The sequence below is a fragment of the Halichoeres trimaculatus genome, unplaced genomic scaffold (genome assembly GCF_033239565.1).
Source record: "Halichoeres trimaculatus isolate MK-OKI-2021-1 unplaced genomic scaffold, fHalTri1.1 fHalTri1_scaffold_7, whole genome shotgun sequence".
NCBI lineage: Eukaryota > Metazoa > Chordata > Actinopteri > Labriformes > Labridae > Halichoeres > Halichoeres trimaculatus.
Window position 1 is genome coordinate 28,928,048 of NW_027437185.1, and position 12,820 is coordinate 28,940,867.

The 12,820-nt window shown below is 39.1% G+C and overlaps 1 protein-coding gene across 2 annotated transcripts in view; it reads left to right on the forward strand.

Moving 5' to 3' along the window:
- htr4 (5-hydroxytryptamine receptor 4) overlaps nucleotides 1–12,820 on the forward strand; it is a 185,890-nt gene that overhangs the window by 119,784 nt on the left and 53,286 nt on the right. For both annotated transcript variants that reach the window (XM_074674560.1, XM_074674561.1), the window contains one exon: nucleotides 4,013–4,602. In XM_074674560.1, the coding sequence (XP_074530661.1) occupies nucleotides 4,013–4,602 (590 nt within the window). The remainder of the gene's footprint in view (nucleotides 1–4,012; nucleotides 4,603–12,820) is intronic.

The window sequence follows — 12,820 nt, forward strand, 5'->3', positions numbered from 1 at the left end:
ACACCACAGAGACACACACACACCAGGCCACTGTCTGGAGTTAATGGTACCTTCTGCTAGTTTCATCGCCACCAGCAGTGTTTTCCACCCAATAACCCTGTTTCTGTGGCAGGAAAGGTGTTGGAGGTTAGTATCTATAAGACATGAGCTAAAGACATCACCCTATTTACACAAGGTTATGTGACAACGTATTGTCTATATCTGCGAAAAAACTAAATGGTGGCCCAATGTAAATAAAAAACGCAAAATTCTAAATGCTAAAGGAAGGCAAAGCCAGACAAAATGTGAGGTTTTAGGTTTTGTGCATGCAGATCTAAAGACACAAGAAAGCAAAGTACAAAAGACTTCAAAATTCCTGCTGTAAGGTGAGAAATGAGGAATAAGCCAGGTGTTGTTTGACTGTTAAGATAAAGAGGTGGAGTTAAGGAAAGGAAGAGAAGAAGTGTGGTATGAACAGACTAAGGCAGAAGTGATTAAATTTTGGAGGTGATCCAGATCACCATCTGGATCCTGAATGTTTTCAAAGGATTCTTTATCATTGTGAGATGTGGCCATTTTCACCATTTGTGTATATAACCTCACGATAAATGGTCGGATTGCTTTGCAAAACAATACAAGACAAGGTCACCATACTTTCTGACAGATGTAAAAGTACGATCCAGATCCTGCCAATATTCTGGATACTAAGATCTAGAATATAAAATATGTACTGGGTCATCATAATTTTCAACACTGTCAAGTAACAAATTATTGTACAAACCTGCAACTAACACCAAATTGTAGCAGACAGTCTGCTGAAAGGAAGTATAACATTAAAGTAGGACTAAACTGTTGCGTGACAATCACAATATGCTTGGTGGAGGTCTGTGCTCTCTGAGTGCTTTTTAGTTGAAACTAAGGATAGACTGATTATCTGTCAGGCCAATTATTGGCGTCAATATTTAGCATTTTGAGGCATATCAGCATCTGCCTTTTGATTTAATCCTGTGGCGGATAAGATGTTAAATTAAAGACTGTTATCTTGGCCCCGATACAGTCACTACTTTGTTTCAAGCATTGTCCCACCAATGGTACCATCTGATTGGTGACACACAGAGCCATTTTCTGGAAAACTGATTCACTGTAGAAAACTTTAGGGAGCTATTTATTTTTACAAGTTTTCATTTACCTTTATAAGACAGCTGTTTAGCCTGGGGGCTGTTTGATGGACATATGCTTAAAGACAAAGTTAAGTATTGGGGTGTGTATCATCCCAAATTTTGACACCAATATTTTTCGCTTTTACTGCAAATGAATATCGCCCCCAAAAGTCACTTATCGGCTTCCTTGACTACTTTCAATTGGTATTGGTATCAGCCCTTAGAAAAACATATTAGTCTTTCTCTAAATGTAACATTACCAGCAATGTACAACAAAACTGTAAAAAAGGCTGAATGGACATTTACTTTAACGAAGATGTCAGTCATGTAGCCAGTTGGTGAATGAAATCTTGTGTTTGCTTGAATCATCCTTTGACTCTGACATTCAACTCAGTAGCTTTTTCTTAGCTTAAGGTCAACGGACCTCAATGACCCGTCAAAACAAGCAGAAAGAAAGTGATGCACTTCTTTGAGTCACAGGACTAGTGTATAACAATCATTAAACTTTCCATTAATGTGGGGTACTTTGTGTTCGTTTTTCAGATCTCAAGATAACTTAATGCTTCTCCAACCGACTCAGATCTGCTGGAAATGCGTGTATGAATTTGAGAATTTTTTTTATCTCTCAGACACAAGCTCTTTTCATGTTTTCGATAAAAAGTGAATCATTTTTTTAAGTCATTTCAGTATTTAGAGATCAGGGCTATTATAGAGGTCATGTGTTTTCAGGAGATTTCTGCTCAAAGAGTTTTTTTCACAGAGGTTTGGCATTTGAAAAATGAACTAGGAAATGGAACAAGTAATCAAAAGAGCTTTATCTTGTAATTAGGAAACTTGTTCCCTATAAAAGTGAATCGTGCTCCCTTATTTTTGGTAAAATTTCATTCCACCATGATTTGAATACAGGACAGGTCAAATAAACCTGCTCATTAAAGGTTGAATAATTAATTTTCTAAAGTGTTTTTTACAGCATGCATGGATTTGAAGTCTGATAAAATAGACAGATCATTAAATAATCTTGTGATTTATTTAGTATTTGATGTAGTGTTCGCATTAATGACTTGGTGAAAATGACTCTAGAGCATACTTTTTATTCCGGTTAACTAGCATATGGTAAAGTTAAATATGTATGCACCGACTGAGACGCTTCAAAGACATTTAAAGCAGCATCTTGACCATATTTCAAACCAGCTTCCAAGGTGCCCTCAGGGAAGAATCTATGTTAAATAATTCCACATATGACAGTAAAGAGCTATGTGATCTATTTTTCATCCTATCCTGCATATTTTTACCCTTATCTGTGTGTGCATTCATGCTGAGGAACAGGTGACCTAGCAGCTCAAATGGAAAACATTACAAACACATTCATGAAAACGACTCCAGCTCACACACGACTGAGCGTGTGCCTGCAGCGCTGCAGACTGATCCCTGTGTTATTCATCTGTTAGCCCTGAGCTCTAGTTCCCAGCAGAGGTGAGATGATAGAGGGAGCACAGGACTGGGACTCCTTTGTGATTAATGGTGAGGTGCACAGCCTCCTTTCTTCCTCAGGACCTGTGTTCCTCTTTCATTTACTACAGAGACTCAGACTGAGGGGAGTGAGGGATTTTAAGTGGGTTGTTGTGCAGTCTGCAGGCGTTTCATGGCAGCGCTGTCCAGCAGCAGCTTGGTGAATGTAGTTACTTCAGGGTTTATTTCTGTAATTTCAGAATCCCAGCTTTTGTGCCAGCATATGCATTCCCACATGGGGAAGCTGCTTTATTTGTGCATGAAAGGAAAACTAATCATTTTCAGGGTGGTTGTGTTTTCATTTGCCATCAACAAAGCATGAAATAACATAAACAACACATTTTGTTTTTACACCAAGGTCCAAGAAAAAAAATCTAATCCTGAAACAGAGCAACATTTACACACATAACCTCTGCTATATTGAAATGGTATCATGCTTAAAACACTATAACATCTGTTACAGCCACACAGGTGTTTACTTTCTACAGTTTTTTAAATTCTATTTTTGTTTGGAAAGGAGAGATTAAAACAAAAGTATTACACTATTATTGCAGGTGAAATCAGGGTCCTTCCAGTTTTTTGGGGGGTCCAGAGAAAAAAAAAAAAAGCGTCATCAATTATTCTGACAGAGTTCAGAGAGGCAGAGTCACAGTCCATTGACAGAATGTTATTGGATGTTTACTCTTCCAGGATATGTTAAATTTCAACCAAAAGTTCGGAAGAAACAAAAACAAAAAAAGAAAAAAGCAAACAACAATAGTGGATGCTTTTCAACCTTTTTACAATAGAAATATTAGTTAATTCTTGATAAAGCTTGAAAGCTCAAATAAAGACAGCTCTATTACGTCTTTAGTAAAGATAGAACAGTTTACATAGAACTATAGAAAAAAAACTAGGGTGGTTTTCTGCCACTGTTGTCATAGAAAAATAAGGAAAAGGAATTTACAAGAATCAAGTAAAGATTTAATGCTTTATAACAACACAATTTTAACAGTGAGATCAAATGAAGTCTGCTCCCTTAGGGGAAATAAATATAATCCAGTTGTTCCAAATTTGGTAAAATTTGTCCATTTGTAGTTTTGTTTGGTAGGTCAATTTTTTTTTCATTTTAAGTATCTCAAAAGTTATTCCAATTCAATAATCCAGGGAGGGCTGAATAGGACTTAACCATCTCCTTATGATGGTTTTCTTACTCGAGTAGTTGCATCACTTTAATCTCACTTCTCTGTTTTAAATAAGAGACAAAACCTAGATATAAAACATTAAGCCCTGTTTGGTTTTTTTATGTGTCATGCTGTGCAGAAATGACAACAGTAAAGTCTTCCTTCTCTAATCGTCCTGTCTGATTTGACTTCCATGACCAGATTGAACAGCGGCGTCACAGTGAGGGCAGCAACTCCACTTCCTGTGTCTTCATGGTCAACAAGCCATACGCCCTCACCTGCTCTGTGGTAGCCTTCTACATCCCCCTGGTCCTCATGGTGCTGGCCTACCAGAGGATCTACGTCACAGCCCGTGCACACGCCCTGCAGATCAGCATGCTGCAGCGAGCAGGTGGAGCAGGTGCAGGCGCCGGGGTCGGAGCTGGTTCGAACTCAGACTCTGCCGACCATCAACGTAACCACCGCATGAGAACAGAAACGAAAGCAGCAAAGACTCTGTGCATCATCATGGGCTGCTTCTGCCTCTGCTGGGCGCCGTTCTTCGTCACAAACGTGGTGGACCCCTTTATAGACTACACAGTGCCGGACCAGCTGTGGGCCGCGTGTCTCTGGCTGGGCTACATTAACTCCATGTTGAACCCCATCCTCTACGCCTTCCTCAACAAGTCCTTCCGCCGTGCCTTCCTCATCATCCTGTGCTGTGGGAGGAAGAGGTACCGCAGGCCGTCCATCCTGGGGTCCGGTGCTGCCTGCACAGCCACGCAGATCAACGGATCCACACATGTACTCAAGTAAGTCCCTCTGTATCTGTTAATGAGTGAGAAGGCCTTCATATTCCTCTTCTCCTCAATCTTCATGGTTGTGTTGGCGTCAGCAGCACAGAGGGAGCTGTTTATCTGTCCTCTGCTCTGCGTACAGAATAATTACTGCAGATATCTCCAGAATAACATTCACAAGGTCAAATAAGAAGTAGTAAAGGCTCATTTTGATAAGGTTTGCTTTCAGGTGTGTTTAGGGACTTGTTTCTGAACAACCTGCAGACTCTGCGCTCTGAGCTGCCTCATTATTCTGCCGACGTTTTGCTGTTTCTAAACATAGGACATGTGTTTCACAGAGATAACAATGATGCTAACATGTACTCATATTTCATCGTCACATTTCCCCCATGTCTGACTCCATATCTGGGAGGAGGATCTTATCTGTATCCACAAATAATGAATGCCATGCAGCAGCTTGTTACTCCCTGAGTATGGGTTAAATCAAACATTTATCTGACAACATGTATTTGTGACAGGTTGAGTAACGAGGCTGCGTTGTCCTTTGACCCTGCTATGAATTTTAATGACTGAGTTGGTATCTTTGCCTGTAATAGCAAAACTGGTTAGTTACACTTCAGGACAGCAAACACTGGCATATTTTCATGCCAGGTTGAAGTTACTCCTTGGTTTGTTTTCAGTATTTTTAGAAGATCTTGGCTTGAATTTCCCAACCATGAGAAAAGATGATGGTCTTGGGTGATTGTGTCGTTTCTGTAAACACAGATTGGAGACAGGCTTTTCCTTTTCTGGAGACTGGTGAAGTGTTTAGGCAATCATCTTGCACTGAAGATAATTTCATCACTCTTCAGGAATTTTAAGTTATTTTGGAGATTTATTTTAAGTAAGGAGGCACTTTGTTTATGTAGACAAGTTTTTAAGTGTAACACTCCCAGGATCTGGCAGCTGATACAGGAGCTCTTCTCTCTGAAAAAGGAGGTACAATAAGGCAGATTATAGATCTCTAGCTAAAGTAGGTGTTAAAAGCACTGATAAATCAACTGCTCTCCAGGGGACGGCCCTTTAAATCACCAGGGTTTTTCACTTCTGTTGGACATACTTCTGCCTGGATCTGAAAATATTTATTGAAAGAATATTTGGAAATTACATCAGGGAGCAAAGAGTTGGTGTCATTTCAGGATCCTCGAACATCTCTCGCAGCATATGGAGACTTTTCCAACACAAGCACAGTGCTGCAACAGGTTTTACTTTACTTCCTACAAAACAGATTCATTACAGCAGCCTTTCCAGCGTAAGTAACCTTTTCACGCTCTGCTGGTACTTTTTTTTTCTTCAAAGGTCCTTTTCCATCCAGTGCACCTGATAAAGGTCAGAGACGACTTTATACTCCTTCTCTCCAGTTTCCAAGAAGTTTCTTCATGAAGGAACAAAACCTCTGAGACAAAACACACCTGCAAACCCTACACAATATGACATGACTGGAGCAGGGTGTTGAGGACTTTTATTTTTAAACATTTGATTTATCTTTTTATTACGAAGCAGTCCAGAAATAACTGGGAGAGCCACTGAAAAGGTCAAACTACTGTGGTCTGAAAAGTAATGACTCTTTTTATCTTAAATTCAGCTTCCCCTCAGAGAAAACTAACTGGTTTAGCAATTTCCTTCAACAGAAAGATACGATCAGAACACTTGTACACTAAAGGCTCAAAGACACACTTAATAAGTCTACTCTTAAGCTAACGTGACACAAGAAGCATTATTTTTTTCATCCTGACATTACAGATCCTCTGAGCTCAGGAAAAAAAAAAAGTTTGGTAAAGTGATCTGACTGTGCGCTGAAAACTGTTGTTATGATTCTTTTATATTTTAAGGGAAGAAAATTCACCATCAGAGCTTATGAAAGGCATCAAAGAGGATATGTATTATGATTTTTAATCCTTTCTTTATTGAACTCCCTTCTGTTGGTTGATGCAACACATTTTCTTCTCCTCTTTTGTATTTCTGGACCACCTCCTGTGAGTCTTTGCTGAGGCTTAAAAAAGAAGCTATAAATAGTCCATAGTCCAGCGCGTCCATATGGAGCTTGTCTTTATGTTTGTTATCACACTCTGTGGTCATTACACCAGCAGTGAAACCATAATTATGAACACAGAGGGAGGTAACACCTGTGGACCATCAGGTTCATGTGTCAGTTTGTCTGTGTTCATAATCCTATCACCAGTGATTATCTGATGGATAAGTAGCGGTAAACAGGTGTGATCTGATACATATGTGTTTCAGTTGTATCAATCAGGGCTGCACAATATTTGAAAAAAAACCATATTGTTATATTTTGACATGTATTGCAAAGTTGATTTCTCCCTGGCTCCTCCTGAAATGATGATGTGAGACTCTCACTTTATTGTTTCTGTCTCTCTCTGCATTTGTGAACGTTATTTATGTTAGCAAAGCGTTTCAATCATGATGATATTCATTAATTATTGATATTGATCCATAATATTTCCTGCAAGTGACTATCCTCTCTTCAGGTCAGACTTTTTCATAACTCACTCCTCCAAAGGTTCTGTCTTTTAGGTTTCCCTTTGTGACCAAATAATATAACAGAGAAATTTAGTAAAAATGAGCAGGCACGTAGTGGCCACAAATTTGTCCTCCTCCCGTGTTTTTCCTTTTTTGTAGGCTTGAATATTTTACCAGAGGTATGAATCAATGAAAGTTAACGTTTAGAAACATTTCTAACAAAAAAAAAACATTTCTAACAAAAAAAAAGCATATTGCATGTAGCGCATAACCTTGCGATGTAAATATTGTAGGGTAGGCTAGGCGCCGCCCTGTTGGCTATTGCTGCCTTTTGCAGCAGCTCTCTCTTCTTCTGTCCGTTTCTTGTAATTTTTCGTCTCTTCTTCTTAATCTTTGTATTTGGAGTGGGTCATTACCTTGTATGGCTCATTTGTTGGTCATGGACACCAAACTTTTTGTGGCTTCAGCGATATGTTTACTACTTTTTCTCCTGTGTTTGTCTGGAGATCCCCATGGCCGCATTGTTTACATGTGAAATCAGCTGTTAGCAGCCTGTAGCATGTCAATGCTAACTGGTGTAAGGCCTGATGTTTTCCCACAAGGTGAGGAGAAGGAGGTGAGGACAACGTGCTGGTTCTCAGGTGTGAGCTAAGAAGTGATGACATCGACCGGACCTTCCGTCCATCGTTATTGGGAACGCAAGATCTATCTCCAATAAGATGGACGAGCTAGCCATGCTAAACCAGCAACAGGGGGAATACCAGAAGGCAGAGTAGCATCATGCTATTCACAGACATGGCTAACGGAGCTAACATCAGACATCAACGCCACATTGGAAGAGCTTCACCTGCTGTGAGCAGACAGGATACAGGAGACAGAGACTGAACAGACTGCTGAAGAAGCTCAGTCCTGGACCCTGTGGAGGTGGAGGCTGGCTGAACTGGAGGATGATGGACAAGCTGTCATCATCTGTTTTCATATGCACCTATTTGCACTTTCTATACACTTTCTTACTTTTGTTTTCTTGATTGCTGCTGTGACTTCAATTTCATTGTACTTGTTTCAATGACAATAAAGTTCGATTCTATTCTTTTCTATTGTACAAGCACATATTGTGATGATGATACTTAAACAATATATTGTGCAGCCCTAGTATGAATATTTCTTCAGACATTGGTTTCGATTTGTTTGTTGTTTTGTGTTGAGGCACTTAAAAGACTAACCAATTGAAAATATGTGTCAAATGACACCAAAATGACATCAAAATCAAAAATTCCTCAACAGTTAAAAAAACACATTTCTCCCTACGTCTATGTTCTGGTATATTTGCAGTGGTGTAAAGGAAAAAGCCTGATTTAGCATTGTGGCATATAATCTGAATCATGCAGTAGTCGGATGTATTACAGTCAGAAATAAGAAAAAGATATGCATAGACAATTCAGTTTATAGTCTGCAGAAATACACTGTTAAAGCTTTTTGAAAGGTTCAGAGATATCTGTTTTATTCTAGTCAGAGAAAGTAGGAACTCTGTTTATAAAACAAGTCATTAGAAGTTACATTTTCCGCCCAGAGACACGTCGTACTGTTTTGAAACAGGCAATCTTCCACTGGGCATATTCAGTCATAATGTTTGTGCTTATTTAGAGCAGGTGTTAGGCTCCACATAATGTTCCTTCCTGCTCATTATCCCCTGTTGTGCTATTGATAGGAGCTCCACAGAGACACCTCTGGACCGCAGAGGTCTGCAGCCGAATGCTGGAAGACATCCATTAGTCTACTTTGGACTCAGAGGAACAGAGACAGATTATGTGCACTGTTCAAAGGCTAGACGGGATAATGTTCACATCATCACACAACCTTTTAGTGTCTGTCTTTACAGCCACTCAGAAAACACACATGATAAACATGAACATCTGCTATATCGGTACAGTGACGGGGTCACAGGTTCAGGTTTTTAGTCCTTTCTTCTGCGGTTATAGAGAGACATTTTAGAGCCAAAGATGAGAAAGAAAACTGGACATGATGGCAATCAAAGTCATATTTAACTCTGTGTCAGTGCAATGTGTGACCGATGTGTCCTCTGCTTCTCTAATGTCACAGTGAGAGTAAGACCATGTCTTCTGCTTTAATGAGAGAGATTTTCAGTGACCGCTGGGACAAAATAATCAGCAGTGGGCGGTTGACATGATGGTGCATCAATACCAAAAATCTCATTATCACCAGGACAGCTTATAATTTTCCATCCCTGATTTAGAGATCACTGATTAATGGTGCGTGAAGATACAAGTGTAGGAGGAGATAAAGGGTGCTAACAGTATGTTGCGTTTGCTGTTGGCGTAGATAGAAATTGACAGGGGTCAGAAATCAGTGGATGAAAAGTAAGTGTGGGCAGTAGTGTGGAGGATATTGATGGATGCTTCTGATGACTTGTTAATGACGCTAAGTTTCATGGACTAGATTGAAACAGCACAGAACAATAGAGTGTTGAGTGCCTACTTGAGAGAGCTGTAGTTGTAAATAGCGTCTTTGAAATAAAACACTTGACAGTACGTTGCTTTAATTGACAGAATGAAAAACATTTTCAGTCCTTAGTTTTAAATAAATCATCATGATGTCTGTCATGTCACAGCTTAAACAATTTGATGACCTGCAGAGCTTTGCATTTTTTACATCAAGCTGGGGACTCACGCATGCAAAGACTCATCAGGTTTGTTGAGCTTAAAATAAAACCACAAACTGGTGAGTGATAATTACGGTTAATATGCCCCACGTAATGAAACAGTATGAGTCACCATGGTTTAAAAATACCAGCATGATCTTTGCAACAGGGCTGTAAATGCCTCTCTGATTTATGCAGAGAAACTAACTGCGGAGGTATTTCTAATAAACAAAATGTAAAGTATAACAGGGGGATTTAAATGTGACGGACCAACAGGAAACAGCAGAGACGGACAGTTCTCGGATAAAGAAAATTGCTTTTCATATTGAAAATGCTTATTTGTGACAAATAATGAAATGGTAGAACCAAATACCTGGAAAAGTTTTTTAACAGTTTAGTTTGGCTGGAAATGAGTTCAGTTAAGTCTGCTCTGACTTAAATTGCATAAAAATATTTTTGTTGTTTGTTTTTTTGTTGTTGTTTTTTTAATTTACATCTCATTCTCTGTTGATTTGTTGTGATGACTGAAAGACGAAATAGCAAAGGGGAAAAAACTCAAAGAATCAACTGACAGATTGTTGCGTTGTTATCTTTCAAGATCAGAGTCTGCAGATGTTGCAGGCCAATTACGGACCTCACAAAGCAGATTTTTAATAAACACTTTTAATAAACACACTTTAAACACTGCAAAAAACTGAAATCTTATTAAGTGTTTTTGTCTTATTACAAGTAAAATTTGTCTTGCTATACTATAATATATATATATTATTATTATATATTATATATTATATATTATTATATATATAATATATAACTATAATATGAGCCACATTCACCTGACCAGTCAAGAAAAATGTCTTGTTTTGAGTTATTTAAAGACAAAAAATTAGGTCTGAATTGCTCGTAACAAGTTAAAAAAAAATCTGCCAATGGAACAAGAGAAATTTGCTTGAAAATTTACTCGAAACTACAATGAAAATGTAGTCAATTGTTGTCAATTGTACAATGTACAATGTCTGAATACAGGTATCTTTTCTTTGGTTCCATTGGCAGATTTTTTTAACTTGTTCCAAGGAAGCAGACCTCATATTTATTGATAAATAACTTGAAACAAGACATTTCTCTGGACTGGTTAGGTGAATGTGGCTGGTATCAAGTCTAAATAGACATTTTGTACTGAAAATAAGACAAAAACACTCGCTAAGATTTCAGTTGTTTTCCAGTAAAGGTTGAACAAGAAAACCAACTTAAGAGCCTTTAACCAAACATATAAAAAGATTGTAGATAACTCATATGTGCTGTTTTATCACTTAAGGAGAGATTTCCTTAGCAGCTGTTGATTTGAATACTAGTTTAATCATTTTCCACAGTTTGCTGATGCATGATGTAACCTCCTCACATAGAATTGTTTGTGTTAAGAATAATCAATGTTTCATTGATAAGATAAATCATTTCAAATGGGTCAGATTATTTTTGATACAGTGTATCAAGATCACAAAATCTAAGCTGGAGTGAGCTCTGCACAACAAAATAAGTTCCTTCTCTTGTTCTTCATCTCATTGGCCCTTTGAATTTTCTTACATCTCCTTGCATCACTCTGTTACAGAATAGAGATGAACAGATACAAAAAACATTTACCCTTCTGTCGCTGATTGAACAAGAAGTTTGGAAAGTAAAACACAATGAATTCGTGTCTCGATTAAGATCTTTCACCAGTGGATGAGATAATGTAAAAGGAGCCAACAACCCAACACTGAGATGCTGTGATTTTATGTTACACTATTCATCATCAGACTGTGGTTTCTTTTTTTCAGTTTTAATCTTTTTTTTCCACAAAATGAACTAAGATCCAAAGAAATAAAGTGAAAAAATTAATGATAATATTGTTTAAGCGCGAGTGATCCTTGCTGAAGGAAAAACCATTGTTTTGCTGTAAGCACAGTGGCAGTGTTTAACCTACTTCCTCTGACAGATTTGTGAACAAAACAGCTTACATAATTTTCCTTTCCAGTTCCAGTTGTTGAGTGAATTATTATGAGTCCCAGCCTGAACTCTGCGGAGGCTAATTATGATTTGACAGACGGTCGCAGTCTGAGATTAACTGGAGTGAATTGAGGCTCTCGTTGCAGACACTGAGCAGTCAGACGGATGTTTCTCTGGTGTGAGGGGCGCATTAATCCTCACGATGAATTGATCTTTGGCTCGTACAGAAATGAGGAGGTCGTAATCTGTCTTTAACCCGTCTGACCTGCGTTTATTCCAGTGGGGTCATTGCAGGATAGATGAGAGTTTTGAGTCTCACTGTATTGTGTTGTCTGTGTATGTGGAACTCAGTCATGGCCAAAGGTCCTGTGAGGAGTTTAAGATGGTTATGAAACAGTTTTGATAATCATACTGCTGACTCTTTGATCTGCAAAAGTAAACAAGACCATAAGCTATGAGATCTGGCGCCCCCCGTGGACAAAGTGGTGCCTCTTCTGTGTTTGGTTTTGTCCTTTACAAGTGTAAAGGATGTTTTTGGATCTGTAAGGTCACTACTTTAAAAAGCCCCGCTCGGTGGAGGTGCCTTGCTCAGGGACGGACACCATGGAAGTATCAGAGGGCATTTTAATTATATCCTCTCCTCAGTCGCTTACAGGCGATCCTGCTTCCCACTGGGGAATTTTATGGATTTGACCCTTCTTCATGAAACCTTATTCCACAGGCAATTACAGTAAGGGCATTCAGGCTCACTGTGGAAGTGGAGGTCTCAGTGCTGATGAAAAACCCACCGCTGGGTAATGGCTTTTAAAATGCCAGGAGTGCGTCAGCTTGACCTGAGACTCTGCCACATCACAAGAAAAGCTCAGGAGTGAGGCTCAAGCCGGATGAAGGCATGTCTGAGCCACACACGGTGTTAAACGCAGGTTATCGCTGGGCTCCACATCTGATGTTTTCCCATCATTCAACTTGTTGACGTCAAACAGGAAAGTCTCACAGCGAGGATCTTGAAGACGAGGGTCACGTTGATCTCAGACGGGATGCGTCAGTGTGTGGGCAACCAGGCAGGGACAA